Source organism: Stegostoma tigrinum, chromosome 5 (assembly GCF_030684315.1).
Source record: "Stegostoma tigrinum isolate sSteTig4 chromosome 5, sSteTig4.hap1, whole genome shotgun sequence".
In the NCBI taxonomy this organism is placed as follows: domain Eukaryota; kingdom Metazoa; phylum Chordata; class Chondrichthyes; order Orectolobiformes; family Stegostomatidae; genus Stegostoma; species Stegostoma tigrinum.
Window position 1 is genome coordinate 119,793,018 of NC_081358.1, and position 26,534 is coordinate 119,819,551.

A 26,534-nucleotide genomic window follows, 5' to 3' on the forward strand; every position below is an offset into this window, starting at 1 on the left:
TCCTCCAGGAAACACAAAAAAAGAGAAGTGGGAGATCTTCAAGTAGTTTTCTTTGCTTTTCTAGAGGTAGCAGTGAGAGATCCTGCAGGGATATATGAACTGCTACAGCAGTTCAGTAGAAATATGGTGAATACTAATGGTAGGAGTAGCTGCATGCACTCTAACAACATGAATCTTTTCTTGACACTCCTAATTTAGAATGTAATTTTCCTTCAAAAGTTATAGACTCTGCTTTTTTTGGTTTAATCTTGCAGTGAGTCATCCCTTGAGCAATTTGTAGGCTCTCTGAAAATCTATTACATAGTACTTTGTAATCTCTTGCTTGATCCAAGTGTCTTTGCTTTCCTCTTCAAAGTGATTTTCACTTCATGGTGATGATTTTCTTTGTCTCATCAATTAGATCTGGAATTTACTCTGTGTTTATCAACAGAGGTATATAGTCAGCTTGTGGCCACTAACATTCTAAAACTTTCAGTGAGAGTCTGTACAGTGAGTTGAAATTCCCTTGATGTTTCATGAGCAATTGACAGACGTCCCAGTGGAGCTCATCTGTGTCCACAAAATAGGGCTTTTTCCACCCTGACCCTTCCTTCAAATTCGAAACATCTTTACACAGTGTGGTGATAACAGTTTACAACTCTCTCTCTCTGCACGTGGGAACTGAGACTAAACTTGTTCATTTTCAATCTGCGACTGATAGATTTATTATTGATTTAATTTGATTTGTTAAATCATCGAAACCCTACAGTGTGGAAACAGGCCATTTGGCCCAACAAGTCCACACCACCCTTCTGAAGAGCATCCCATTCAGACCCATTCCCCCTACCCCTGTATTTCCCTTGTCTAACCCACCTAACCTAAACATCGCTAGGCACTACATGCAATTTAGCACGGCCAATCCACCCTAACCTGCACAGCTTTGGACTGTGGGAGGAAACTGGAGCACCTGGAGGAAACCTGCACAGGCACAGAGAGAATGTGCAAACTCCACACAGCAATGCTAACCACAGAGCCGCCATGCTGCCCAAATTATTAATGAGTGATTTGATACATGCTTTCTACCCAAGGATAATGAGGGATACGGGACTTAAGTAGTGAGGTATGGAAAGAGGGTGCAGATCTGCATCTGTGTTGTGGATGGTCCTACACCCCAAGCAGCGCAGCGAGTTCAAGGCAGTAGCTCATCTCCACCGTTTCCAAGGTAACTTGGGATGGGTACTGAGTGCTGGCTCAGCCAGCAATGTCCACATCACATGAAAGAATATTAAAAAGAAATCAAAAATTGCATCAGTGAACCATGGAACAGGCTTGAGGAGACTGTTTCTCCTCTGTTTCTCTGTTATGGCCTGGGAAAGCATAAAATGATCTGCAGTTATGATCCCTCATGATCTCAGGATATCCCAGAGCACTGCACAGGTTTCTTTTTAAAGCAGTACGATCAGGTTCGAGTCACTGCTAACAGGACAGCCCACTTACGCAGAGAAAGTTCTGGGTGGCTTTGATGGTCCAGTTTTTCCTCCATGAGATGTGGGTTACGCTGGCTGTGCCAGCATGTAGTGACCATATCTAATGTCTCTGGAGATGGAGATGCCCTGGAGAAGGAGACGCCCTGGAAAAGGGGATGCCCTGGAGATGGAGATACCCTGGAGAAGGAGATGCGCTGGAGAAGGAGATGCGCTGGAGAAGGGGATGCCCTGGAGAAGGAGATACCCTGGAGATGGAGATGCACCGGAGATGGAGATGTGCTGGAGAAGGAGATGCCCTGGAGAAGGAGATACCCTGGAGAAGGGGATGCCCTGGAGAAGGAGATGCGCTGGAGATGGAGATGCGCTGGAGATGGAGATGTGCTGGAGAAGGAGATGCCCTGGAGAAGGAGATACCCTGGAGAAGGGGATGCCCTGGAGAAGGAGATGCCCTGGAGATAGAGATACCCTGGAGCAGGAGATGCACTGGAGAAGGAGATGTGCTGGAGATGGAGATTTGCTGGAGAAGGAGATGCGCTGGAGAAGGAGATGCCCTGGAGAAGGAGATGCCCTGGAGAAGGAGATGTGCTGGAGAAGGGGATGTACTGGAGAAGGAGATGCCCTGGAGATGGAGATGTGCTGGAGAAGGAGATGCCCTGGAGAAGGAGATGTCCTGGAGAAGGGGAAACCCTGGAGGAGGAGAAGCCCTGGAGAAGGGGATGTGCTGGAAATGGAGATACCCTGGAGATGGAGATGTGCTGGAGAAGAGATGCCCTGGAGAAGGAGACGCTCTGGAGAAGGGGAAACCCTGGAGGAGCAGATGCCCTGGAGAAGGAGATGCGCTGGAGAAGGGGATGTGCTGGAGAAGGGGATGTGCTGGAGAAGGAGATGCGCTGGAGATGGAGATACCCTGGAGAAGGAGATGCCCTGGAGAAGGGGATGCACTGAAGAAGGAGATGCACTGGAGAAGGGGATGTGCTGGACATGGAGATGTGCTGGAGAAGGGGATGCCCTGGAGAAGGAGATGTGCTGGAGATAGAGATGCGCTGGAGAAGAGAAGTGCTGGAGAAGGAGATGCCTTCTTTAACATTGCAGTCCACATGGTTGCAGGTTCACTACCATGCTTTTAGGGGCGGAGTTCCAGGATCAAACCAGGTGACCTAGGGGTACACTGCATAGTTCCTCAAAAGTGGGGTTACAGGTCGACAGGGAGGTGATGAAGGCACTTGGCATGCTGGCCTTCATTGATCAGGGTATTGAGTATGGGAGTTGGGAAGTTCTGTTTTCTATTATGGCCGTACAGGACATTGGTGAGGCCATTTGTGCAATATTGCGTTAATTCTGGTCTCCCTGCTGTACGAAAGATCCTGTTAAACTTGAAAGGGTTCAGAAAATATTTACAAAGGCTTTGCTGGGGCTGAAGGTGTTGACTGGAGGGAGTGGCTGAAAATGCTGGGGTTTCTTTCCCTGGAGCATCAGTGGCTGAGGGGTGACCTTATAGAGGTTTATAAAATCATGACTGGCATGGATAAGGAGAATATGCAAGGTCTTTTTACCGGGGTAGGAGAATCCAAATCTAGACAGCTTCGGTTTAAGATTAGGGGGATTCATTTAAAAGCACTTAAAGGGCAACTTTGTCACACAGAGGGTGGTGTATGCATGGAACACGCTGCCAGAGGAGGTGATAGAAGCAAGTACAATTACAAAATTATCCGCGCTTGTACATGAATAGGAAGAGTTTAGAGAGATATGGGCAAAATGTTCACATTCAGTTTAGGATATTTGGTCAGCATGGATGAGTTGGACCAAACGGTGTGTTTCCATCCTAGCTAACTCTATGACAATGAAAGTAAAGGACTGATTATATATTTCCTCGGCAGCACGGCATTTGGTTTGGGGAGAAATCTGGTTGCTTTTGGTTTTGTAATTGCCAAGAAAAACAGGGGCATCTCCCCGTCCTGTCTTCATGTTGTGTGGTGGGAACCTGCCATGACGGTGGTTACATTTCTGTTCTGAATTACGGTACCTCTGATGGTGAACCACTGGAAAATCATTCCGTACTCCAACTTCTAATTGTAGGACATAAACCCATGAGCTTCCAGTCCTGGAGATGCGAGTGCTGGCAACAGAGTCGCAGTGAAGAACTTCTTCAAATGGTGGCTGAATTAGGTGGACATTGATGGGTGCAGGAATGCCTCTGAAAGGCTGGTCTTTGGACACCAACTATCTTGTTTTTTTTATAATTGATGCTCAATTTTTGCAAGTTACAGCAGTGACTATGCTTCACTGGCAGGTGAATTGAGACACCTGGAGGACATGAATGGTGATGTATAAAAGCAAGGATCCTGTAAGTAATTTTTGACCAATCTGTTCAGAGATCTTATGACACCCCTCTGGAGCGTGCGAGACTTGAAACTGAGGTGAAACTTTTCCCAAGGTGGAGGGGTCAATTACGAGGGGGCACAGGTTCAAGGTGCAGGTGGTGGGTGGGGAGGGGTAGTTTAAAAGAGATGTGCGAGGGTGGTGAGTGCCTGGAATGCACTGCCAGAGGAGGTGGTAAACGCAGACATAATAGCAACATTCAAGAAACACCTGGACGAATGAATGGGAAGAGAGTAGAGGTTTACGGATCCTGTAATTGAAGGAAGTTTTCGTATGGAAGCGCAAAATGTGTCAGCACAGGAGGGCTGAAGGTCCTGTTCTGGTTCTGTATTGCTCTTTGTTCTTGGTCAAGAACTGGGGACACTATCACTGAAAACACAAAAACCTTAAAATAGCAAGGACTTCAGCCTTGGGTGATCTTGAACTACCAATCTTTTGATTAACAGCTAAACATATTGACTAATCGCACCACAGAAGCCAATACCATGGATGGATTACAGGTCTAAAATAACAAAGGATTGTTTTTACCTTAATTATTCATGGAATGAGGGTATCTTCCAGCATTAGCACATTGCTAGGTATGGGAGCTCAATGTGTGTAAATTGATTGCTGTGTTTCCTATGTTACAACAATTATGTAAATTGCCTTTTCGACACTGACTCGTGAGAATCTAACTTCGGGATAGGTTGGGTTAAGAGGCTGAATCATCTCCTTCTGTTCCTATCTCCTTGAGCAGGACCCTGCTTGGGCAAACATTCACAACCAATGATATCCAACTTCAGTTTAATGCTGATCTGGTCACAAGTGATCTTACCTTTCTCCTTCATGGGATAAGGGTGCTGTTGTCCATGCCAAGCTACCTGTGAACCAATTGGCCATTTCAGAGGGCAGTTAACAGTCAATTACATCACTGTGGGTCTGTATGGCCAGATCATTTAAGAATAGCCGATTTTCTTTCTGGCATCAGGTTTTACAAAAAAAAAGTGATGTTGGTTGCTTTGGTCACCATTTCTGAGCCAAGCTTTATATTCTAGATTTATTGGTTGTAATTTAATTGTCACCAGCTACCCTGTGAGATCGGAACCTAGGTCCTGAGAGCATTAGCAAGATCAAAGCTGGATAACAAGCCCAGTGACAGTACCAACGCATGAGGAATAGTCAATGCCACTAACTGATGCTCTCCAGACATTCATGTCTTCCTTACAGCAAGCTCCATGACACTTATGTTACCTGTTGTTGGCTCCACCAAAAAATATGGTTGTCCCTGCAGGATATAGTAGACTATCCTGGCATGGCTCCCATAGGAGGGGTCATCTGCATCTGTCGCTGTCACTTGGGTAACGAAGGTTCCTATGCAGAGTATAAATAGTTAGTCTACTGAACATTTACTAGTTAACCATGGCAGAACACAAACATTTTCCTACTTCAATAAACTGAACATGTGTTTCTGTGCAAAGATGCCGTTGAGTTGAATTAGCTTTCTTGTCACATGTACTCAAATTAGCACAGTGAAAGTTTACTGATCGCCATCGAAGGCACCACCTTAAGCACAAGGTGTCTAGATTCTTCAGTACAAGTTCTTACGAAAAACAACATTAGCAAAATAAAGAGCATTGCAGACCAGTTTTGAAACCTGGAAGGGCATAGTCTCAATGAGCAGAACAATGACAGCACAAGCGCATTTTCTCTCATCCTTGTTCCAAGGGTCCAACCTTTAACAGATTGGTCCACACTTGTGGGAAAAGCTCTGCACTGGTTTATTATTGCATCCAGCGGAATGGTTCACCAGGAAATCCTGGTCTCACCACTGGCCTTCAGGTTTGCAGAATGGGGGGAGGGAATCAAACGGAAACCTATAAAATTCCAACAGGACTCGATAGGGTGAGGTTCCCAATGATTGGGAGTGCAGGACCAGACAGTATTGTCACTGCCTAGCAATACAAGTAGTCATTTAGGACTGAGATGAGGAGAAAGGCCGTCACCCATAGAGTGATGAGCTTGTGGAATTCTCCACCACAGAAAGTAGCTGAAGTCAAAACATGAAATGTTTTCAAGAAGGATTAGATCTAGTTCTTAGGGTTAAAGGGATCAAAGGGCAAAGAGAGAAAGTGAGAACAGTGATTGGGTTTAATGATCAGCCACAATCATATTGCATTGTAGTACAGATTTGAAAGGCTGAATGGCCGACTCCTGCTCCTATTTACTGCGTCTATGTTTTGAGAATTAGAGGACATGGGTGGAGCACCACACGAATCAGTGCTGTGCTAAAATGGGATTTGGATTCCTCGTCCGTTCTTTGGGTGTCTGGGAAGACAAGTGGAATGATGGCCTTTATTTAGAGTTGTAGGTATATTCAGCATGAAAACAGACCCTGCAGTCCAACTCGTCCATGCTGACCAGATATCCGAAATAAATCTAGTCCCATTTGCCAGCATTTGGCCCATAACCCTCTAGGCTCTTCTTATTCATATGCCCACCCAGGTGCCTTTTAAATGTTGAAATTGTACCAACCTCCACCACTTCCTCTGGCAGCACATTCCATACACACACCACCCTCTGTATGGAAAAGTTATCCCTTAGGTCTCTTTTAAATCCTTCCCCTCTCACCTTAAACCTATGCCCTCTATGATTGGACTCCCCCACCCTGCGAAAAAGATCTTGGCTCTTCACCCTAGCTATGCCTCTCTTGATTTATAAACTTAAATGAGATCACCCTTTGGCATGTGACACTCCGGGGAAAATAGCCCCAGCCTATTCAGCCTCTCCCTATAGCTCAAACCATCCAATCTCCGCAACACCTTTTTCTGCAACTTTTCAAGTTTAACAGTATCTTTCCTACAGCAGGGAGACCTGAACTGAATGTAACATTCAATTCGTAGCCTAACCAATGTCTTGTACAGTCACACCACGACCTCTCAACTCCGAAACTTAATTTCAAATTGAGTGGAGTATGGAAGTCAGGAGCTTTTACTAAATGGCAGATAAAATAACATGAACAGTTTTAGGCTCCTTATCTAGGGTGAGATAAACTGCCATTTGAGGCAGTGCAGAGAAGGTTCACTTTGTTGATACCAGCAAAAGAGGGCTGCTTCCTGAAGAAATGTTGAATAAGTTGGGACAGTACTCATTGGAATTTAGAAGAATGAGAGGTGACCTTATTGAAACATTCAAGATTCTTAGAGGACCTGACAGGGCAATGCAAAAAGTTTGTTTCTCCTGATGGGCAGTCTAGGTAGAGGTAGACAGGGCACCTCTAGCTACCTCTAGGTAGAAGGGGCAAAATCTCAGGCCAAGGGGTTGCACAGTTAAGACAGCGATAACAAGATTTTTTTTCTCTCTCCCTCTCTCTCAAAGGGAAGCAAATCAATGGAATGCTTTTCCACAAACGGCTGCTAAGTCTGGTTCATTGAGTACATTTAAGGCTGAGATAGCCATTTGTCTCAGTAAGGGAATTAAGGCTTATGGAAAAAGGCAGGAAAGTGGGGTTTTGGATTATCAGGTCAGCCATGATCTTGTTGAGTTGGGGAGCAGATCTGATAGGCTGAATGGCCTGAGCCTTCTCCTAGATCAAATGGTCTTTGCTGGACCGAGAGTCAACTTGTAAAAGTGAGCATGAGGCTGACGGGTTATTAATGTGAGTTAGAAATGGGGCTGCAGATTTGGTACAAAAGCTTTGGCAGAGCAGCGAAAATTTAGACATTCATTTCTGCAGCAGATGCATTTAAATCAGGAGAAGACCAGTAAAGTCAATACAGTAAAAATAAACAGAGATGGAACATAGAACTGCAGCACACTCAGTAACACAGTCAGCATATTTACCCCAGTTAATCATCGAACTGTCACCCTAATGTTTTCAATTATTTTATGTGTGGCAGTTTCCAACAGAAATATTTGCTACAGTAATTAAAAAATGTACTTTTATTATTTCTTGTAGAGATATCTTGAGAGATAGAATGCAGTCGTGTGTGCTGTGCTGGAGGTATTGGGACAAGGGGCAAACATTTAAGGTGAAAGGCTGAACGTTTAGACGGGATTGAGGAATTTTTTTTCAGCCAGAGAGTGGTGGGTGTCTGGAATGCATTGCCTGGCAGGGTAGGTAAGGAGGGAAACCTTAGGACCAGTAAAAAGCACTTGCATGAGCACTTGTAGTGTCATTCAGTCAAAGCTACTGCAGGAAAGTAGGGCTACTGCAGATTCAGTGTTTTTCTTTGGTAGTGCAGATTTGATGGGTTGAAAGGCATTGTCTATACTTTATCATAGATCAATGTATTAGGTATTAAGGTGCAATTTAAAAGAAGGAGAGGTGGAGAGGCAGAACGATTTAGGGGAAAGAGTTGAAAGGAGAAGATAATAGATTTAGACCGGATTATACTGGTTGTGGTATTAACAAAAGCTAATGTGCTTTCTTCGTGACTCATATTAAATCTAAACCCACTCTTTCCTGCTCCTTTTACCAATGGGAATGCTTTCTCCAAGGATTTCCAATCTCCCCTCATAATGATGTATCTCATCCCTGGTCCCACTCTCACCTAACACTCTCACATTGGCTTTCAAATACCACCCACCTGTCCGCTCCATCAGTTTGTCCACATCCTTTTCTAACACAGGGCAAGAGTCAATAATGTTACTTGGATCTGGAACCAGATGGAAGTTAAATTACTTTCCCTAAACAACATTAGTGATGTAGGTGTAGATTCTTTTTCTGAAGAAGGGCCCAGATGTGAAACGTCAGCTTTCCTGCTCCTCTGATGCCGCTTGGCCTGCTATGTTCATCCAGCTCTACACCTTGCTATATGAGTGAAGTAGATGGTCTCTTATGAGAATCTGGTAGCTTTATCTTGCCTGAGGATGGTTCAGTGATCAGCACTGTTACCTTACAACACCAGAGACCCAGGTTCAATTCAACTCTCTGTGTGAAGCTTGCATGTTCTCCCCATATCTGTGTGGATCTCCTCCCACAGTCCAAAGAAAGGCAGACTAGGTGGACTGGCCACGCTAAATGGCCCACTGTGTCCACGGATGTGCAGGCTAAGTAGATTAACCATGGGAAAATGCAGGGTTACAGGGATAGGGCTGTGTGGGTCTGGATGGGATGCTCTACGGAGGTTTGGTATAGACTCAATGGATCAAACAGACTGCTTCCACACTGTAGGGATTCAATGAATCCATTCAATGATAGTTTTAGACTACAGACCCTTTAATTATATGAAATGTGCTAGCTATCATGGGTAAACATGAACCTATATCAGTTGTTTCCTTTTTAATCTGTTGATTTGGCATCACTGGTAGGACAGCACTTATTGTCCATTAAGGACAATAGTAAAGAGTTAACCACATTCCTGTAGGCCTGGAGTCACATTTAGGATAGAAGATTTCTTTCACATTAAAGACAGGTTGGGATTTCACAACAGTTAACATGGTCACCATCAGATAACAAAGTGTGAAGCTAGAGGAACACAGCAGGCCAGGCAGCATCAGAGGAGCAGGAAAGCAGACGTTTCGGGTTGGGTTCCTTCTCCAGACCCTTTGATGCTGCTTGGCCTGCTGTGTTCCTCCAACTCCACACTGTGTTACCTCAGGCTCCAGCTTCTGCAGTTCTTACTGTCTCTGATAGGGTCACCATTAGGGTGGTTTTCCCAAGAATTTATAATTCACTATCTCCCATAGTGGGATTTGAACCTATATCCCTGGCATCCTAAGGGCCTATTGGCATTACCAATGTTCCATCATTGCCCCATGAAATTAGATCGAATCTTTAGATCAAGCTTTAGCAAAAACAAAACAGTCAATAATAGAACAACAACGCTACATACCAGAACATAAATACTTTACAACAGGAACATTGAATGAGTTACATGTCTACATTTTGGATTTTGCTGCACACTCATATTCAGGCACTCTGAAACCATCCTGTGATCTAAACGGGATGACTACAGAATAACAGCAAAATTTGTGACATTCTTCAGACAGTGACAGGTATATACCCAGCGAGAGGCATCTCAAATTAGGGCTGCACAAGCTGTTCACAACTTCTTCTTCGCTTCTACCTCTACTGGTACATGTGTGTATGATTGTTTCAAACGGGCAAAGTCCAAATCTCAGTACACCACATCGTTATAGAAAACCTTTACTCAGCCAAACTAAATTAATCAATGGTGAGCTAAGTAAGAAAATATCAGAAGTGTTGTTAAATGAAGCAAGAGGTCTATGACAAGGCACAACGGTTTTTGAGAGGAGTTATACAATACAGATCTTGAAAGTACAATTATCGAAGACGGAAGATCTGCTTCAGAGGAATGATGAGGTATAAACTGAACCTCACAGGGAACAAAAATGTTGTGGCTACTGGAAATCTGAAATGAAAGTATAGAATGCTATAAGCACTCAGCAGGTTTGACAGCACTGGTGGAGAGAAATTAACAGAGTGGACCCATTTCAGTTTGATGAACTTTCATAAAATTTGTTTCTCTCTCCCCAAAGACGTTGTCTAAACAGCTGAGGATTTACAGCATGTTCTGTTTGTTGTTATAGATATTGAACGCTATTATACCTATTTAATGAGGGCTTTGGGAGTCAGTTTCAGGGGCCCACTCCCTGGGTGCCTGACAGATCTCAAGCCCAAACCTCATGGGGAGGCAGATGGCGTATCTTTCAGGCAATGGGAGCAGCATCATAAAGCTGTTAGCTTCTCTGTGTGTCTTTACAAGGAATCCAACAACTGTTACACTATGGGGAAACTGGGTCTCTCTGAGCAGTGCTGGTGTCAAGCCTTCCAGTCTTTAGTGAGGTTATTGAAACACATGAAGTTGGCCCAGATTTAACTCTACCTCAGGGCAATTAATTTTCCACTGAGGATAGATGCTTTCAAGAGGCTATCTTGAGTACTATGATGGAGGGTGGGACGAATGGTGATTGTGGATCGCTCTCTCTCTTTTGTTGGTCAGAGAATCGAGTACATGTTGCAGCTCTACAAAATATTGGGAAGTCCATGTTTGGAGTACCATTCTAGTTGCTGTGTTACAGAAAGGACGACATTAAACTGTAAAGGATGAAAATAAGATTTGCAAGGATGTTACCAAATCTAGAAGGTTTGAGTTAGAAGGAGAGGCTAGACTAGGCTGGTTCCTTTTTTCCTCTGGAGCATAGGATGCTGAAGGGCGACCCTACAGAGGTTTATAAAATCATGAGGGGCATGGATAAGGTGAATGGCCAAGGTCTTTTCCTCACGTAGGGAAGTCCAAAACTGGAGAGCATAAGTTTAGGGTGAAAGGGAAAAGATTTAAAAGGGAACTGTGGGGCAGCTTTTTTCATGCAGAGTATGTGTGCATGGAATGAACCGCCAGAGGAAATAGCAGTGGGTACAACTACATTTAAAAGTACATTTAAAAATATTTGGGTAGGCACATGGATAGGAAGGGTTAAGAGGGATAGGGGACAAATGTAGGCAAATGGGACTGGTTCAGCTTAGTAAACCTGGCTGGCATGGACAGGTTGGGCCGAAGGGTCTGTTTCCATACTGTTTGACTCTATGACTCCATGTGTTAATAATTTCACTTGCTTACCATCAGGTGACCTCTCGGGAACTGTGGCAACATACGGCTCATCCAGAAACTGCGGTTCATTGTCATTGATGTCCTGGACCTTAATAAGGAACTCGGACTCTGGTTCTATGTGTTGGTTAGTGGCTCTGTCAACCACTTGCGCCCGTAAGATGTAAAATGGCTTCTCCTCTCGATCCAGCTTCTTTAGGAGGAAAATGTCTCCATTATCTTCATCTATGGTGAAAATTGTGCCAGCTCCATCACCCGTCAGGTTATACCTCAGAGAACCATTCCCGTTGTCCGAATCAGAATGGAGCTGTGGGTGTCATTTATGTAGATAGTTGAGCATGTATCACACAAAGTATCAACAAACTGACTGATAATGTCATAGAAGCAGAGACTGTCAGATCGTCAACATAATAATATTTTCAGCTTAGCAACAAAATGTTAAGGAATATTCTGAATGACCAAGTCTATAACAGGTTTCACAATTGTACAAACTCAAAATCTGGATAAGAGTGTGCCTGATATAATAGATGCAACATCAGCCCAGTATTTGGTAACAGAAGCTCAGGGGAGGAGTACAACAACTGGGGAGAGGGGACCACTGGGGCAGGCACAGATAACACAGAATTGTTGTAACAAGAAAGAGGCCTTTCTGTCCATTTTGTCTGCGCTGGTTCTATACACTTGTGCCAATTTCCTACGTTTTCCCCATTTCCTGGCACACTATTTCTAACCAAAAAATCATCCAGTGCCCCTCTTAAATGCTTCAACTGACCCTGCTTCCACCACATTTTCATGGCAGCACCTTCCAGTCCCGAGCTACTCGTTGTGTGAAAAAGCTTTTTCTCCCATCAACCCTTGCTTGGTTGTACATTTCTTTAAATCTATGCCCTGTGTTTCAAGTAAACCAGAGTGTGCACGGTTGGAATTAATGACAGGGGATTCAGCGACTTCACACTGTGTTGGCATGTCTCTGCAATCACACTCGGCATATTTGCACATGCTCCTCATGTCTGTGTGGGTTTCCACAAGGTGGGCTGGTTCCCTCCCACAGTCCAAAGGGGTGCAGGTTAGGTGGACTGGCCATGTGAAATGCAAGGTCATGGAGTAGGGTAGGGGGGTGAGTCTGGGTGAGATGCTCTTCGGTGGATCGATGGGCCAAGTGGCCTGCTTCCACACTGTAGGGATTCTATGATTCTATGACCTGAATTCATGATTTCTACCTTCCCTACCCTACAAAACAAAGCAGCTATTTCTGGACCTAGGGATTCTGAGATCGCACATAGATTTCCACTGTCAGGGGATTTTGACAATTTCTTTAAGGGCTTAAATTGGACCAAATCGCAGCAGATTTTCAGATGTCGAACAGTCACTGAAATAGAAAGCTATAGTTTCCTTACAATTCTACACAGAATAGGAGCACAACTCCTCCTCCATATTGTGGGTCAGGATGGGAAGGTTCACTCAGACTTGGCGAAGACATGAGTCCATTTGTACTGATAATGTTTTCAGAGATTTGCTCTCCCACTGGCTTCCCTGCGCCAGGCCATGCAGCTGAATAAACAGAAGGCAAGTATCTATCCTAATCATTTATTCTTTTACCAGTGCCTACAATAGGATGTTTCCCTGATGTGAACATGCGTATGTTATAACAAGAAACTAAGAGTGGGTATTGTGGTATTGAGGATCTAACAGATATTAACTGCATTTAGCCCCATGTACAAAGATGTCATTCCTCAGACACAAGTGTCTGGGCTGGAATTAAACTAATACACAGGAATCTGTTTCAAGTGATCCAGTGTAAAATGGGTTGTATACATAAGTTCACTTGATACAGTAATGATATTATGAGCATGTCTCTTCAAGGTACTCTGATAAACTGTCTGCGGGACATTTGACTCAACTATCTTACCACACTCCTAGTTACATGGTGTCCCATGGTGTTACCTTTGACAAACTTTGTCAATCAAAAACTCTTCTCCCTGTGTCTCACCTCCCAGTCCCATTCGCCCATTGCCGCTGTTCTTGTTGCCCTGTGACATTGCTCCCATGCAAGAAATATTTTGATGTTAAAATTCTCATCTTCCAGTGCCTCCATAGCCTCTTCCATCCTAACTCTCCTCCACTTCACAACCTTCTAAAAGGTCTGCAGCCCTTCGACCCTGACCAGATTGAGGTCTGGCAAAAAGGTCATCTTGATCTGAAATATTAGCACCGTTCCTCTGCCATGTATTTCCACCATTTTACGTCAATGGTCTTCTGCTCTGGCCCCTTGAGCTTCAATTTTTTTGAGTTCTTTTTGATTTAATTCTTAATCTCTTAATTTTTCTTGGTTGAATTTTAATGGATCAGCCCGGGCAATGGATCAGTTGCCTGGGTACGAAGCTCTGAAATTCCCTCTTTCAATCTCTCATCTCCTCTTCTTCACTTTCTTCCTCTCTGGCATTCCTGAAAGTCTTTTGTCTCTGCTTTGATGGCTCTATGAGTAATTCAGTGTCATATTTTGTTTTATATGAGTCTTGTGAAGGACAGAGTGCTGTTTTATTATGTTGAAAATGCCACTGAATTGCATGTTGCCTTCATAAACACACTGGAGAACTTACATAAACAGTGGGTCACGCAGTCAATAAAAAAGGAAGTCAGTTAGGGACTGAAATGGCCATTCTGCTGCCTTCTTTTATTTTTAACCCTCTGAAAAGCTGCATTTGATCCCAATCTTTGTTACATCCATTTTCTCTATGTTTTACAGAGTCAGAGAAGCAAACTGCAGAGCAAGAGACTATTCAGCACCCAAAGACTGTGCCATCTCTTTCAAGGTACATACACCATGTAATTCTCCTCCCTTCAGGGGGAGACCTGCCTGTAGACATGATGATCAACATCCTGGAGGTTACCATTGACAAAAGAACTGACTGGGCCACCCTTCTCAACTTTGTGGCAATGTTAGTGAGTCAGATGTTTAGTTATTCACCTCCACTCTCCCCCAGTTTCTGCTCACCCCTCTGCAAGGCACAAGTTTGGAGATTGTTAGAATGCTCACCACTTGTATGGATGCGTGCAGCTCCAACAACTCTCAAGAAGGTTGATATTATCCAGGACAAAGCAGTCCACTTGACAGACACCCTGCCCCACCTTACCTATTCACTTCCTTCACCATCCATGTTCTGCAGCCTCAGTATATACCATCTATAAAATGCATTGCAGTACCTCACCCACATCCTTGCAATGGCAGCCTCCAGCATCGAGAAGGACAAGGGCAGCAGATAAATAGAAACACAACAACTTGCAAACTCGCCTTCAAGTCTGAGTCAAAACTCTCAAACTCCCTTTGTAAAATCACTATGGGTGTTTCGATGCCTCAAGGGCTGCAATGCCAAAGGCAATGCACCACCACCTTCTCAAGGGCAATTAGGGATGGCCAACATTTACTGGCCTATAGAAAGAATAAAAGAAAAATCCGTTTCTACCTCCCTTGCAGGCAGTGCTTCCCTGACTATTTCATTAAAAAAAGGTGCTGACTGTCTCACCTCTGGCTTGACTGATCATGTTGATCATAAGACAGGGAGACACTGAATATTTTCTTCTGCCTTTCTCCTGCAATTACAGGAATCTATCCTGAGGGATGGGGATATGTGATTTGTCTTTTTTCCCTTATCATTCCTAACAATTTCCACAATATTTCACCATCTGGTGATCTCCTGGGTGAACCGGTGCCCACTCAAGGACAGAGAGCAAGGCTTCCATCTCAAGATATGCCTGTGCAGTGGTAACAATCCGTCAGTGTCACAAAGCAACATCTTCTCACTTCACTGGAGCCAACACTCAGGTAAGGTAGACCCTGAGGTATGATGGCAATGTGAGAAAATTAGCCCCAAGCTATTTCACTGGAACTGGATAAGCATATGGATAATGATGGGATCCTTGGATAAGCAGATGGATAATGATGGGATAGTGTAGGGGGAGGGGCTTAGATTAGTTCACAGGTTGGCGCAACATCGAGGGCCGAAGGGCCTGTTCTGCACTGTATTGTTCTATGTTCTATGGATACAATGATGGACTTTACTTTGTTGTCAACGATCTCTGGACAGAAGTTAACCACACACAAAGCATGTTGAAGGTTCTGAGGAAGGGTCCCCAGACCCAACGCGTCAACTCTGATTTCTCTTCAGAGATGCTGCCAGACCTGCTGAACTTTTCCAGCAACTTACGTCTGTTCTCATTTACAGCATCCATTCTTTTGACTTTTATGAAGAGTACCATTTTGTTTTAAGGCTCTCTCCCTGCTTTTGCCCCCATTCATTCAGGGGATTTGGGTATCATTGGCCAATATTTATTATCCACTCCTAATTGTCCAGAAGGCATTTAAGTGCCAACAAAATTGATGTGGGTCATTTAGGCCAGACCATTAAAGGGCAGCAAATTTTCTTCCCTGAAGGGCATTTTTGAACTAGATGGGATCACAACAATGTATCCATGTTTTTCCATTGGGATAACAATTTTAAATCAGATTTTTTTTCTAACTGAATTTATACTTTACTACCTGCGGTGGGTGATGGGTTTCACACCCATTTCCCGTTGATGATTCGTCTGGATTTCCAATTTATTATCCCAGTGACATTACCACTGTGCCACCAGCTCCCCAGTGTGGTCAATTTCTAATTGACCTACTGAGAGAACATTATTACACACCTCTGGAACAAGTGGGACTTAAACTCTAGCCTCCTGGTTCAGATGAAGGGGCACTACCACTGCTGCACAAAAGGCTCTACCAACATTAAATTCCATTCATGTTCTGCACAATATGAAGGTTCTTGGGTCATTGTCTGTCAGTGAATCACGCGCACCCATTGTCTGGCGGAAACTGTAATCAAAGCCACTCTATTGGTTGCTGTTTGGAACCACATCTACGTTATTCAGCCGACACAGCTCACAAGTCTACGTTACACATCATACAGTAGCCCAAATCTCAACCAAGAGAAACAGAGTGGCATACCGCACGCACGCTTGCAATTTGCATCAAAACATACATTGTTTTATTATAGCAAATCATCCCCAGTAATATTACTGAATGTAATTTGAAAATAAGACATGCAATGACATTACAAAAATATTTGAGAAGGTAAAAATAGAGATATTTTCCAGATGTACAGGAGGTCAAAATATGCCCGTAAAAATATTAATAAAATGTGAGGCTGGATGAACACAGCAGGCCAAGCAGCATCTCAGGAGCACAAAAGCTGACGTTTCGGGCCTGGATGATGAACGGTCCAGGCCTGAAACGTCAGCTTTTGTGCTCCTGAGATGCTGCTTGGCCTGCTGTGTTCATCCAGCCTCACATTTTATTATCTTGGATTCTCCAGCATCTGCAGTTCCCATTACCCCCGTAAAAATATGTTCGTCACTAATAATAAATTCAGGAACAACCGTGTTATGAAGATGTGTTATTTTAAATCATACTTTAAAACATCACTGACGGGAAGTATGTCCACATCTTAGAGTTTTTGGGGAAAAAAAAACACTTTGCTCAGCTAAGGACATCTCAAGGGAAATTGCTTCTCATCAAAGTTTGTGAATTGAAAACCATTGGAAAATCTCAGCACCTTAAGTGGCTGATTCCGAAAAGGAAAATTCCTAATCTCTCACATTGTCTCCTGAAAAGGAAATTCAGCCGTACATAACTGATTCAGAAAAATACCCAGGGCTCAATATCTTTTTTGGTTACAGGCCAACATTTGAAACAATCTGTGTGTATTTTCTGACTGAATTTAATGTTACTGGGCCAAGAGCTTTTAAGATTAACACTTAGCCAACTCATGCTTTCTTTTTGCAAATGTTGTGTGTTTATGTGCGTGCTGTTTATATTTAAATAGTTGAAACCTTTCATTAACAATCATTCCACTTTTATTGAAATGGACATCTGAAATGAGAGCAGAAATAAGCCATTCAGCTCTGTGAACCTGCTCCACCAATCAAGAAGATCATGGCAGATCTGTTTGAGTTTGGAATTCCATGTTCTCAACTAGCCCTGATTACTTTTGATATTCCTGCCCAACAAGAATCTATTGACCTCAGCCTTAAAAATATTCAATGACGAAATGGAAACTTAAGCTGGATATGACACGAACGAAGGCAGGATACAAAATGATGCTGGCAGATGGGATAAAGAAAGCTTCAAAGTTTACTGACAAGCACATTAAGGGTAAAAGAATAACAGGGGAAAGAGTTGGGCCCAAGAAGGCCCACAGAAGTGATTTGTGCATGGAGCCAGAGGATATAGCAGGGTTTTAAATGAATGCTTTGTGCTGGTGTTCACTCGTGAGAGGGATGGTATTGGTATAGAGAGAAGGTTTGTGATGCAAGTAAAGAAATTAGCTTAGAAAAGGAAGATATTCAGAGTGATATGGTAGACTTAAATCTCCAGAGTCAGATGAAATGTATCCCAGATTGCTGACTAAGGCAAGGGCATTTGTAAAAGTATTCAATTCCTCTCTGGCCACAGGAGAAGTGCCAGAGGACTAGGGAGGACAGACAATGCAGTACTGTTATTCAAGAAGGGAACAGGGATAAACCTGGAAACTACCTGCTATTCAGTCTCACTTCGCTGGTGGGGAAACTGTTGGAAGCAATTTTGAGGGACAGAATTAATCTGCTATCGGAGAGGCAGGGATTAATCAAGAACACCAGCACAGTTTTTCAAGGGGAGCTCATGTCTGACCAACTTGATTGAATTTTTTGAAGAGGTGAGCAGGTGTGTAGATGAAAGCAATTCTTCTGTTGTAGATTATTGGGCTTCAGCAAAGCTTTTGGTAAGGTCCCACATGGGAGACTGATAGCGAAGTTGCGAGCCCACTGAATCCAAAGAAATTGGATCCACAATTAGCTGACTGCCAGGAAGCAGACGGTGATCAATAAGTGGTATTTTTGTGACTGAATGGCTGTGTTCAGTGGGATTCCATAGGGAGGTATAGTGGGAACTCCAGATGCTGGAGAATCTGAGATAACAAGGTATAGAACTGGATGAACACAGCAGGACAAGCAGCAGCAGAGGGGCAGGAAAGCTGACGTTTTTGGGGTCTAGGACATTCCATTGGGAGCAGTGTTGGCCCCCTTATTGTTTGTGGTTTATATAAATGGTTTAGACTTGTACGTGGAAGTGTAAATCAGTAAGTTCACAGTTGAGAGAAAAATTGGTGATGTGGTAAATGTGTCATCAAGATGACTGTGGTTTAGAGCTTCTGAGTCAGGGCTCATCCACACTTTTTCTCCACTCTTCTTGATTTTCCTTCATTCTTTTTCCCTTTACTTACCCCTTGTCCTGAATTCGGACAGCATTGTGGAGGTGGCGAGAGATCCCAGTGGCAGACTTGTGCTGCAGTGAGTGAGCCCAGCGCGGGCTCGAGTGAACCCTTACTTACATTTCCGGGACCTGGAATCGGATTTGGCAGCTGCCACATCAGCGAAGGCAGTGCCAGCGAGATGTGGTACCTAAGGATCGACAACTTCGTCATTGGTTGGGTCCAGTATAGATGGTGGCAAAGAGGTGGCAGAGGAGAAATGGCCCAGTGGTGAAAGATGGCACCTGAAGACTTCAACGTTGGTTGGATCCAAAGTAGACGGTAGTGAGGTGGTGGTGGAGGGTTGGTGGCTGTAGGCATTGTTGGTGATGAGCTGGCTTAGGACTGATGGACTCTCTTGAAGCTACACCTTTCTATTTTTTTCTTATCAGACTATTTCAAAATGGTGTTAGATCATGGCAATAGTGGAAAACTTTTCCCCATTTTCCTCATTGTAAAATACATGCGACAACTAAATCATTCACTCAGATAGTTAGGGGGAGAACAGGAGAATGTAGCTGAGCTGGTAGGTGGGTTGATCTATGGAAAATTGAGTTCAGTCCTTGTAAAAATGAGACGGTGCACTTGGGCAGGACAAACAAGGCAAGGAAACCCACAATGAATGATAGAACCTTGGGAAGCTCTAAGGGTCGGGGCATTATATACTGGCCTACTTAAGGTATCAGAACAGGTGGATAATATGTTTAAGAAGGAGTATGGGAAATTTGCCTAACTCGCCAAGGTGTAGAGTTTAAGAGCAAGGAGAAGATGCTGGAACTGCATCAAATGTTGATTGGGTCACAGCTGGAGTATTGTGTGCAGTTCTGGAATCCACATGCTAGGACAGAAGTGATAGACTGCACAGGCTGCAGAGGAGACATGCCTGGGCTGGAGAGTTTTCGTTATGAAGAGAATTTGACAAACTGGGCTTATTTTCCTTCGAGCAGAGGAGATTGAGAGGTGACATGATTGAGATGTATAAAATTATGAGGGGTATAGGTTGGGTGGATGGGAAGAAACCTTCCCTTTGGTGGAGCAATCTATGATCGGGGACATAGATGTACGGCAGGGAGCAGCAGGTTTAGAGAAGATGTAAGGGAATTTTTTTTCCCACTAGAGGCGTTCTGGAACTCACTGCCTACAAGGGCGGTAGAGTCAGAAGCCCACATAACATTGAAGAGGTAGTTTCTTGTACACTTATTATGTCACGACATATAAGGCCAAATGCTGGAAAATTGAATTAGAATAGCTAATGATTGTTTTTGATCAGAACGGACCCTATAGGCTGAAGGGCCTTTTTTCATGCTGTCAATCTTTTTGAGCCTATGACCCTACCTCCACCATCGTCTAAGTCAGAGAGTTCCAATGTCACAAAACCCTGTGAGAGAGAAAAATTCTCCTAATCTCATTCCCAAAAGCATGACCCTAACACACCCAGAGAAATAGAAGCATCTTACTATATTTACCCTGTCAAGATAATGCAGGGCCTTATGTAGTATAATCGGGTCACCCTCTGACTCTTCTAAATTATGATGGAAACAAGCCCAATTGGTCTAATCTATCTTCCTAAGACCACACATTCATTCTAGATATCATAGAATCATACAGCACGGAAACAGAGCCTTCAGGGTAACCAGTCCATGCCAAACATAATCCTAAACTAAAATAGTCCCACCAACCTGCTCCTGGTCTATATCCCCCCAAACCTTTCTGATCCATGTACTTACCCAAATGTCTTTTAAATGTTGTCATTGTACCTACATCCACCACTTCCTCTGGAAGTTCATTCCACACACTAACCACCCTCAGTGTGAAACGATTTGCCCCTCATGTCATTTTTAAATCTCTCTCATTACTTTAAAAATGTGCCCCCTAGTCTTGAAATCCCCCATCCCAGGGAAAGGACAATGACCATTAACTCTATCTGTACCTCCCACTATTTTATAATCTTCTATCAGGTTGCCCCTCAATCTCCTATGCTCCAGTGAAAAGGGTCCCAGCCTATCCAGTCTCTCTGTAAACTTCCTTTACGCTGCATTTACATCCTTCCTTCATTCCTTCATTCAGAATCCAAAACTGCACACAATATTTGAGACATGGTCTCATCAATGTCCGGTAGAAATGAAGCATACAATCCTTACTCTTATATTCAATTCTACTTACAATAAAGAACAGTATTCCGTTGGCCTTTTGGATTACTTGCGCTACCTACACACGAACCTTTTGTGACTTACAAAGCAGAACACCAAAATCTCTCTGCATCTTGGAATTCTTGCTGTCATTCTCCATTTGAGCAACACTCTGCTTTTCCATCTTTCCTGAGAAATGTGAACATTGTAACATTTTCCAACACTGTATTCAATCTGTTAGATTTTTGCCCACTCATCCAAACTACCTCTATCCATCTGACACTTCGTTTTGTCATCAGCAACATACTTTCTGACCTGTCTCATTTGTTTTTTAACTGCCATACCTTTGGTCCCCTCATCTATGTCAGCAGAGGCACCAGAACAGATCCCTGGGAAACCCTAATCATCACATCCTACCAATCAGGCACTGACCCATTTATGCATACTCTCTGTTTTCCACCAGACAGTCAATCCTCTTTGCATGTTACCATGTTACCCCCTGTACCATGAGCTTTTATTTTCTGAAATAACTTGTGAAGTTACACCTTGCCAAGTCACTACAAGAAGACAAAGTTCAGTTTGTCTACAGGATATGCTTTATCCCTAACATATGTTGAAGTTGCTTTTGGTTCAATAAACTAGTTGTTAATTTGTTCATTTCAGAGCCTGGCTGATGGGTTTCATTATTGTGGGCAATGGAGCTGTGGAACAGGAAAAGAATCCTTGTAACACTCCCAACTGCATCTCAACACCAGAAAGTAGATCACTAGTTGTACTTGCTCCCTTAGTAGTTTGAACAATTAACAGTGATGTATTTAATGTGTTGCAAATGAAGTTATGTGTGGGAAAAGAATTGAAGGTCAGGGTTAGATGAAGAGGGATGGAAGCAGCTCAGCAGAAACTTAATCAAGGTATTAAGGAATTTCTTAGATGAGAACTGAGAGCAAAGCAAACAGAACAGTGGACATTTCAGAAGGAATTGATACACAAAAACAGCTACATTTGACTGCTCAACATTTCAGTGAAATCCCTATCTGAAGTCATTTATCAATCAAAAGAACTGAAAAGAACTGCGGATGGTAAAAATCAGAGACAAAAACAAAATTTGCTGAGAAAACTCAGCAATATCTGTGGAGAGAAATCAGAGTTAATGTTTTGAATCTTTTTTTCAGAACTGATGGTAGCTAAGTAAATGTTGATATTTATGCAGAAGTTGGGATGAGGGAATGGAGTGAGGAGTAAACAATAGGTGGAGATAGAGCCCAAAGAGAGAGATGAACAGTTGGACAGACAAAGGAGTGGGTAAAGGTCAGACTGGGAGAATGTGCAGCTAACTCTCTGACTTAGAGGATTGGTACTAACAATCATGTTAGTAGCTGACAATGGGTTGTGTGTGGTAGCACTCTATATCGAGTTCAGAAGAATGCAAGGTTCCCAAGTGAGGTGCTGTTCTTCCACTTGTGCTAAGCTTTGCTGGGGCACTGCAGCAAGCCCAAGATACAGACGTTGCCTGGGGACTTGATGATGTGCTTATCAATCAGTCTGGCAAATACTACATTCTGGGGTAAGCTTTAACAAGCTGGCAGACATAATTTATCCTTGTGCCAGCTGTGAGCCAATTGGTAACTCTGTTGTCTTTGAGACACTTATGAGTTCAGGTCCCATAGGTCTGCACCATCAAAGTCTGGGCTACTCCCTTGGTTTGTGACTGAGGCAGTACTGTATTGTCAAAGGTTTAGACGAGATGTTAAACCAAAGCCCTGTTTGTGGTTATCCATGTGAACTAAAAGATCATGTGGTATCCTTTTGTAGAAAAACAAGAGATTAACTCCCAGATCCTAGCTAATATGTTCCCCTCAATCAAAGCATTTTAAGAAAAGATATTTTTCTGGTTATTATCACATGGACAACATTTAAAAATGTACTTCATTGGCTGTCAGGTGCTTTTGGGTCATCAGTGCTTGTAAAAGGCACTATATAAATGTAAGTATTTTATGAACTCATTTCAAATAGGTAATGGGAAAGTTGCTATAGTCTCAGAGGATCATAGGGTTGTGCTTTCATACAGAGAGAGAGATATGGCTAGTGGTGAGCTTAACCTGAGGGTCACCATACCTTAGGTGAGGGGCAAGGTTGAGAAGGTAGGCCATTCATCTCAAGTAGACCTACCTTGCCAACGTAGAGTGGCTCCGTTTCTAGGTGCTCTTCCAATACAAAGAACTGATTCCACACCCATTTCCTCTTGACGCGATGCAGAGAAGGAAGCCGATTTGCCGCTGGTTCGGCTCCAGAGTGAGCTAGAGCCATCAAACAGTACTCTGCCATTGCACATGCCATGAGGATAGTCCACCATCCACACCAGGTTAGCATTCCTGGCACTCGGCAAGTCTGCTGGCAAACTGAATTAGTGACGCAGATTTCTTGAACAAAAAAGTACTGGGCTGGTTGGAATACACTGAGAGTAAATTCACACAAAATGGTTCAGCATTTCACATTCCTGGAAAGGAAATAAAAGGGAGGTGACTTTTAGATGCACATGTTATTATGAGGTTGAGTGTATTTTATTTCTATTCATTGATAGGATTTAGGAATCATTGGCAAGATTAACATTGGTTGCTTATTCCTGATTGTTGTTGACTGCAATTAAGAGTGAACCTCATTGCTGTGAGATCTGGACCCATGTGTACCGACAGGCCATGTAAGGGAAGACGGCTGTCCCTAAAGGGCAAAGTTTGTTTTTACTACAACCCATGGCAACCTGGTCACATTTCCATATGTGTACATTCAAGTCTGGGTTACACAGAACGTTAGTTTCTCAGAGAATCAAGGGATATGGGGAGTATTTTATTTACTCATGGGATACGGGCATCACTGGCTGCTCAGCCTTTAACACCCATCCCTAGATGGCCTTGTGAAGGTGGTGTTGAGCTGTCTTCTTGAACCAACTGCAGTCCACATGCTATAAGTCAACCCACAATGCAGTTAAGGGAGGGAATTCCAGGAATTTGACCCAGCAACAATGAAGGAATGGTGATATATTTCCAAGTCAATATGGGGAGTGGCTTGGAGGGAACTTGCAGATGATGGTGTTCCCCATATGTCTGCTGCCCTTGTCCTTCTCCATGGAAGTGGTCACGGGTTTGGAAGATGCTCTCAGAGGATCTTTGGTGGATTTCTATGGTGCTTCTTGTAGGTCGTGGATAGGGACTTGAAGCTTACAATCAGCTGTGATCAAATTGAATGAGGGATCAGGTTCAGTGGACGACCTGGTCTATTCTAACATTGTTTGAGAGACTAGGGTTTCAATTCCAAATTATTTTAATTGTATTTAAATTCAGTCAAGTTCTGTGATGGATTTGGATCTGTTGCCCCATTTGTTTGCCTAGGCCTGTGGATGACTGGCTAAAAGATTTATGAAGAGGTTACTGAAGGTTTGCGATGTAAAGAAAGGCTGGTTGGGCTGGGACTTCTCACTGGAGCAGAGGAGGTTGAGATGCAACCTGATAGTTTATGAATAATGAGGAGGCTAGATGGAGTTAATGGTAGTTGCCTTTTCCTGAGGGTAACGATTTCAAGATTAGGGGGCACATTTTTAAGGTCAGAGGAGAAAGATTTAATAAAGACATGAGAGGTAAATCTTTTACACAGACGGTGATTTGCATGTGGAATGAACTTCCTGAGGAAGTGGTGGAAACCGGTACAATTGCAACATTTAAATTACATTTGGATAGATAGATGAATAGGAAAGATTTTGAGGGATATGGGCCAGGATCAGGCAGGTGGGACTAGTTTAGTTTGGCATGGATTGGTTAGGCCAAAGGGCCTGTTTCTGTGCTATATGACTCTAAATGAAATTACCACAACATTAAATGGTGTTGGAAGCTTGAGGGGATGAATGAAATGGAATTCCTGCAGTATGGAAACAAGCCATTCAGCCCAACAAGTCTACACTGACTCTCTGAAGAGCATTCCATCCAGACACCCCCAACTACCCTATCCCTATAACTCTGCATTTCTCATTGCTCATCCACATAACCAACATATCCTTGGACACTTTGGGGCAATCTAGCATAGCCAATCCAGCTAACTCACACACCTTTAGACTGTGGGAAGAAACTGGAGCACCTGGAGGAAACCTCTGCAGACACGGGTGGAATATGCAAACTCCAAACAGACAGTCACCTGAGGGGGAATTGAACATGGATCCCTGGTGCTGTGAGGCATCAGAGCCACCTACTCGTGATCTGATGTGCCTATCACTATCTTGTCTTCCTACGTTGTTAGATTAAAAAATCTCCACAATTTTACACATTTTCATTCAGTTCCTGGAGAGCATATGAGAATGTTGGACTCTACAAGGGTGATACCTATTTAACAGGTTTATATAAATCTCTCTTGATTGTAATTTACACTATCAACCACGATGAGAATTACTTCCAGAAAGTGCAGAGGAAACATAGTCTGCATGTGGGTGCAGTGATGTAACAGTTAAGTTGTTACTGATCCTGAAATAGATTTTAAATTCCATTATGGTAGCTGAGGAATTTAAATCCAGAAAACTAAACAAATGTAGAGTTTGAGAAAAAGAAATGGCAGCAGCATCTGTGATGATGACTATAAAATGATTGAATTGTTGCAAAAACCCATCTGCTCCACCAATGCTTTTTAGGGAATTAAATTTTCTGTTCTCACACAATCCAGCCTTAATGTGACTGTTCAACCCACAGCAATGTCACTGTGCCTTAACCACCCGCCAACTTCATCGAGCAACACTCTGAGTAGCTTGGGATGGGCTATGAGTGCACCACTAACATCCTGTGAAGGAATTGTAAAGAAATACTTGCAGTGCTGCAGGGGAACATGGAATAATTAAATCATGACATTTTGCAAGAGTACCAATTCAAAGACAAAGCAGCTTTTATATTGCATGAGAGGAGTACGCTAATTGGAAGGAAAATGGACTATAACCGGTGGAAGTATTTCCATTGAGAATGCTCTGATTAATTCTGATTGACAGCAAACAGCCAGGCTTTGTTTAAATAATAAAAAAAATTAAATCAGGATGACTTTGAATGTTCAGGGCAAAAGTGTTGGTTTTCCCCAGGAATTGATATTCTTGCAAAATAGCATGATGCATGCAAGACAAAATGCTTCAACAGAATAGTAAGTCTTCTCAGCAATACTTAAGTTCCATTCTGCCGAATATCTATTGCAATAATTAAACCACAACATGGAAGGCTGATGCATTCTCCACTTAGAACACTCATGCTTTGCCCTTATTTAGCATTTCCTTTGTTTAAAAATCTCCCTTCAATATTTCAAACAACTCCTGCTCTCATAAAGTGTGACTTCGCGGCACACTGGCAGCTTCTGGAGCATTGTTGCAGCTGCACCCATCCAGGCAAATGAGGGGCAAATCATCACACACCTGACATGTGCTTTGTAGATGGTGGACAGCTTTGTAGAGTTAGAGAGTGAGAGTTACTCACTGTTGATTTCCTAGCCTCTGACTTGCTTATTTTATTTCACCGGCCAATCCAGTTAAGTTTCTGGTCAATGCTAACCCTAAGGATAGTGATAGTGGGGAATTCAGTGATGGCAACACCATTGAATGTCATGAGTGATGGTTAGATTGTTTCTTGTTGGATATGGTTATTGTCTGGTACTTGTGTGCCACTA

The 26,534-nt window shown here is 43.2% G+C and overlaps 1 protein-coding gene across 1 annotated transcript in view; it reads right to left on the reverse strand.

Annotated features, from left to right (window-relative positions):
- The window catches only part of LOC125452063 (cadherin-7-like), a 139,251-nt gene that overhangs the window by 69,764 nt on the left and 42,953 nt on the right, over nt 1-26,534 (reverse strand). Inside the window, exons 2-4 of the mRNA XM_048529996.2 lie at nt 23,025-23,352; nt 11,408-11,702; nt 5,076-5,195 (exon numbers count right to left, since the gene is read on the reverse strand). Coding sequence (XP_048385953.1) covers nt 5,076-5,195; nt 11,408-11,702; nt 23,025-23,225 — 616 coding nt within the window. The 5' untranslated portion in view covers nt 23,226-23,352. The remainder of the gene's footprint in view (nt 1-5,075; nt 5,196-11,407; nt 11,703-23,024; nt 23,353-26,534) is intronic.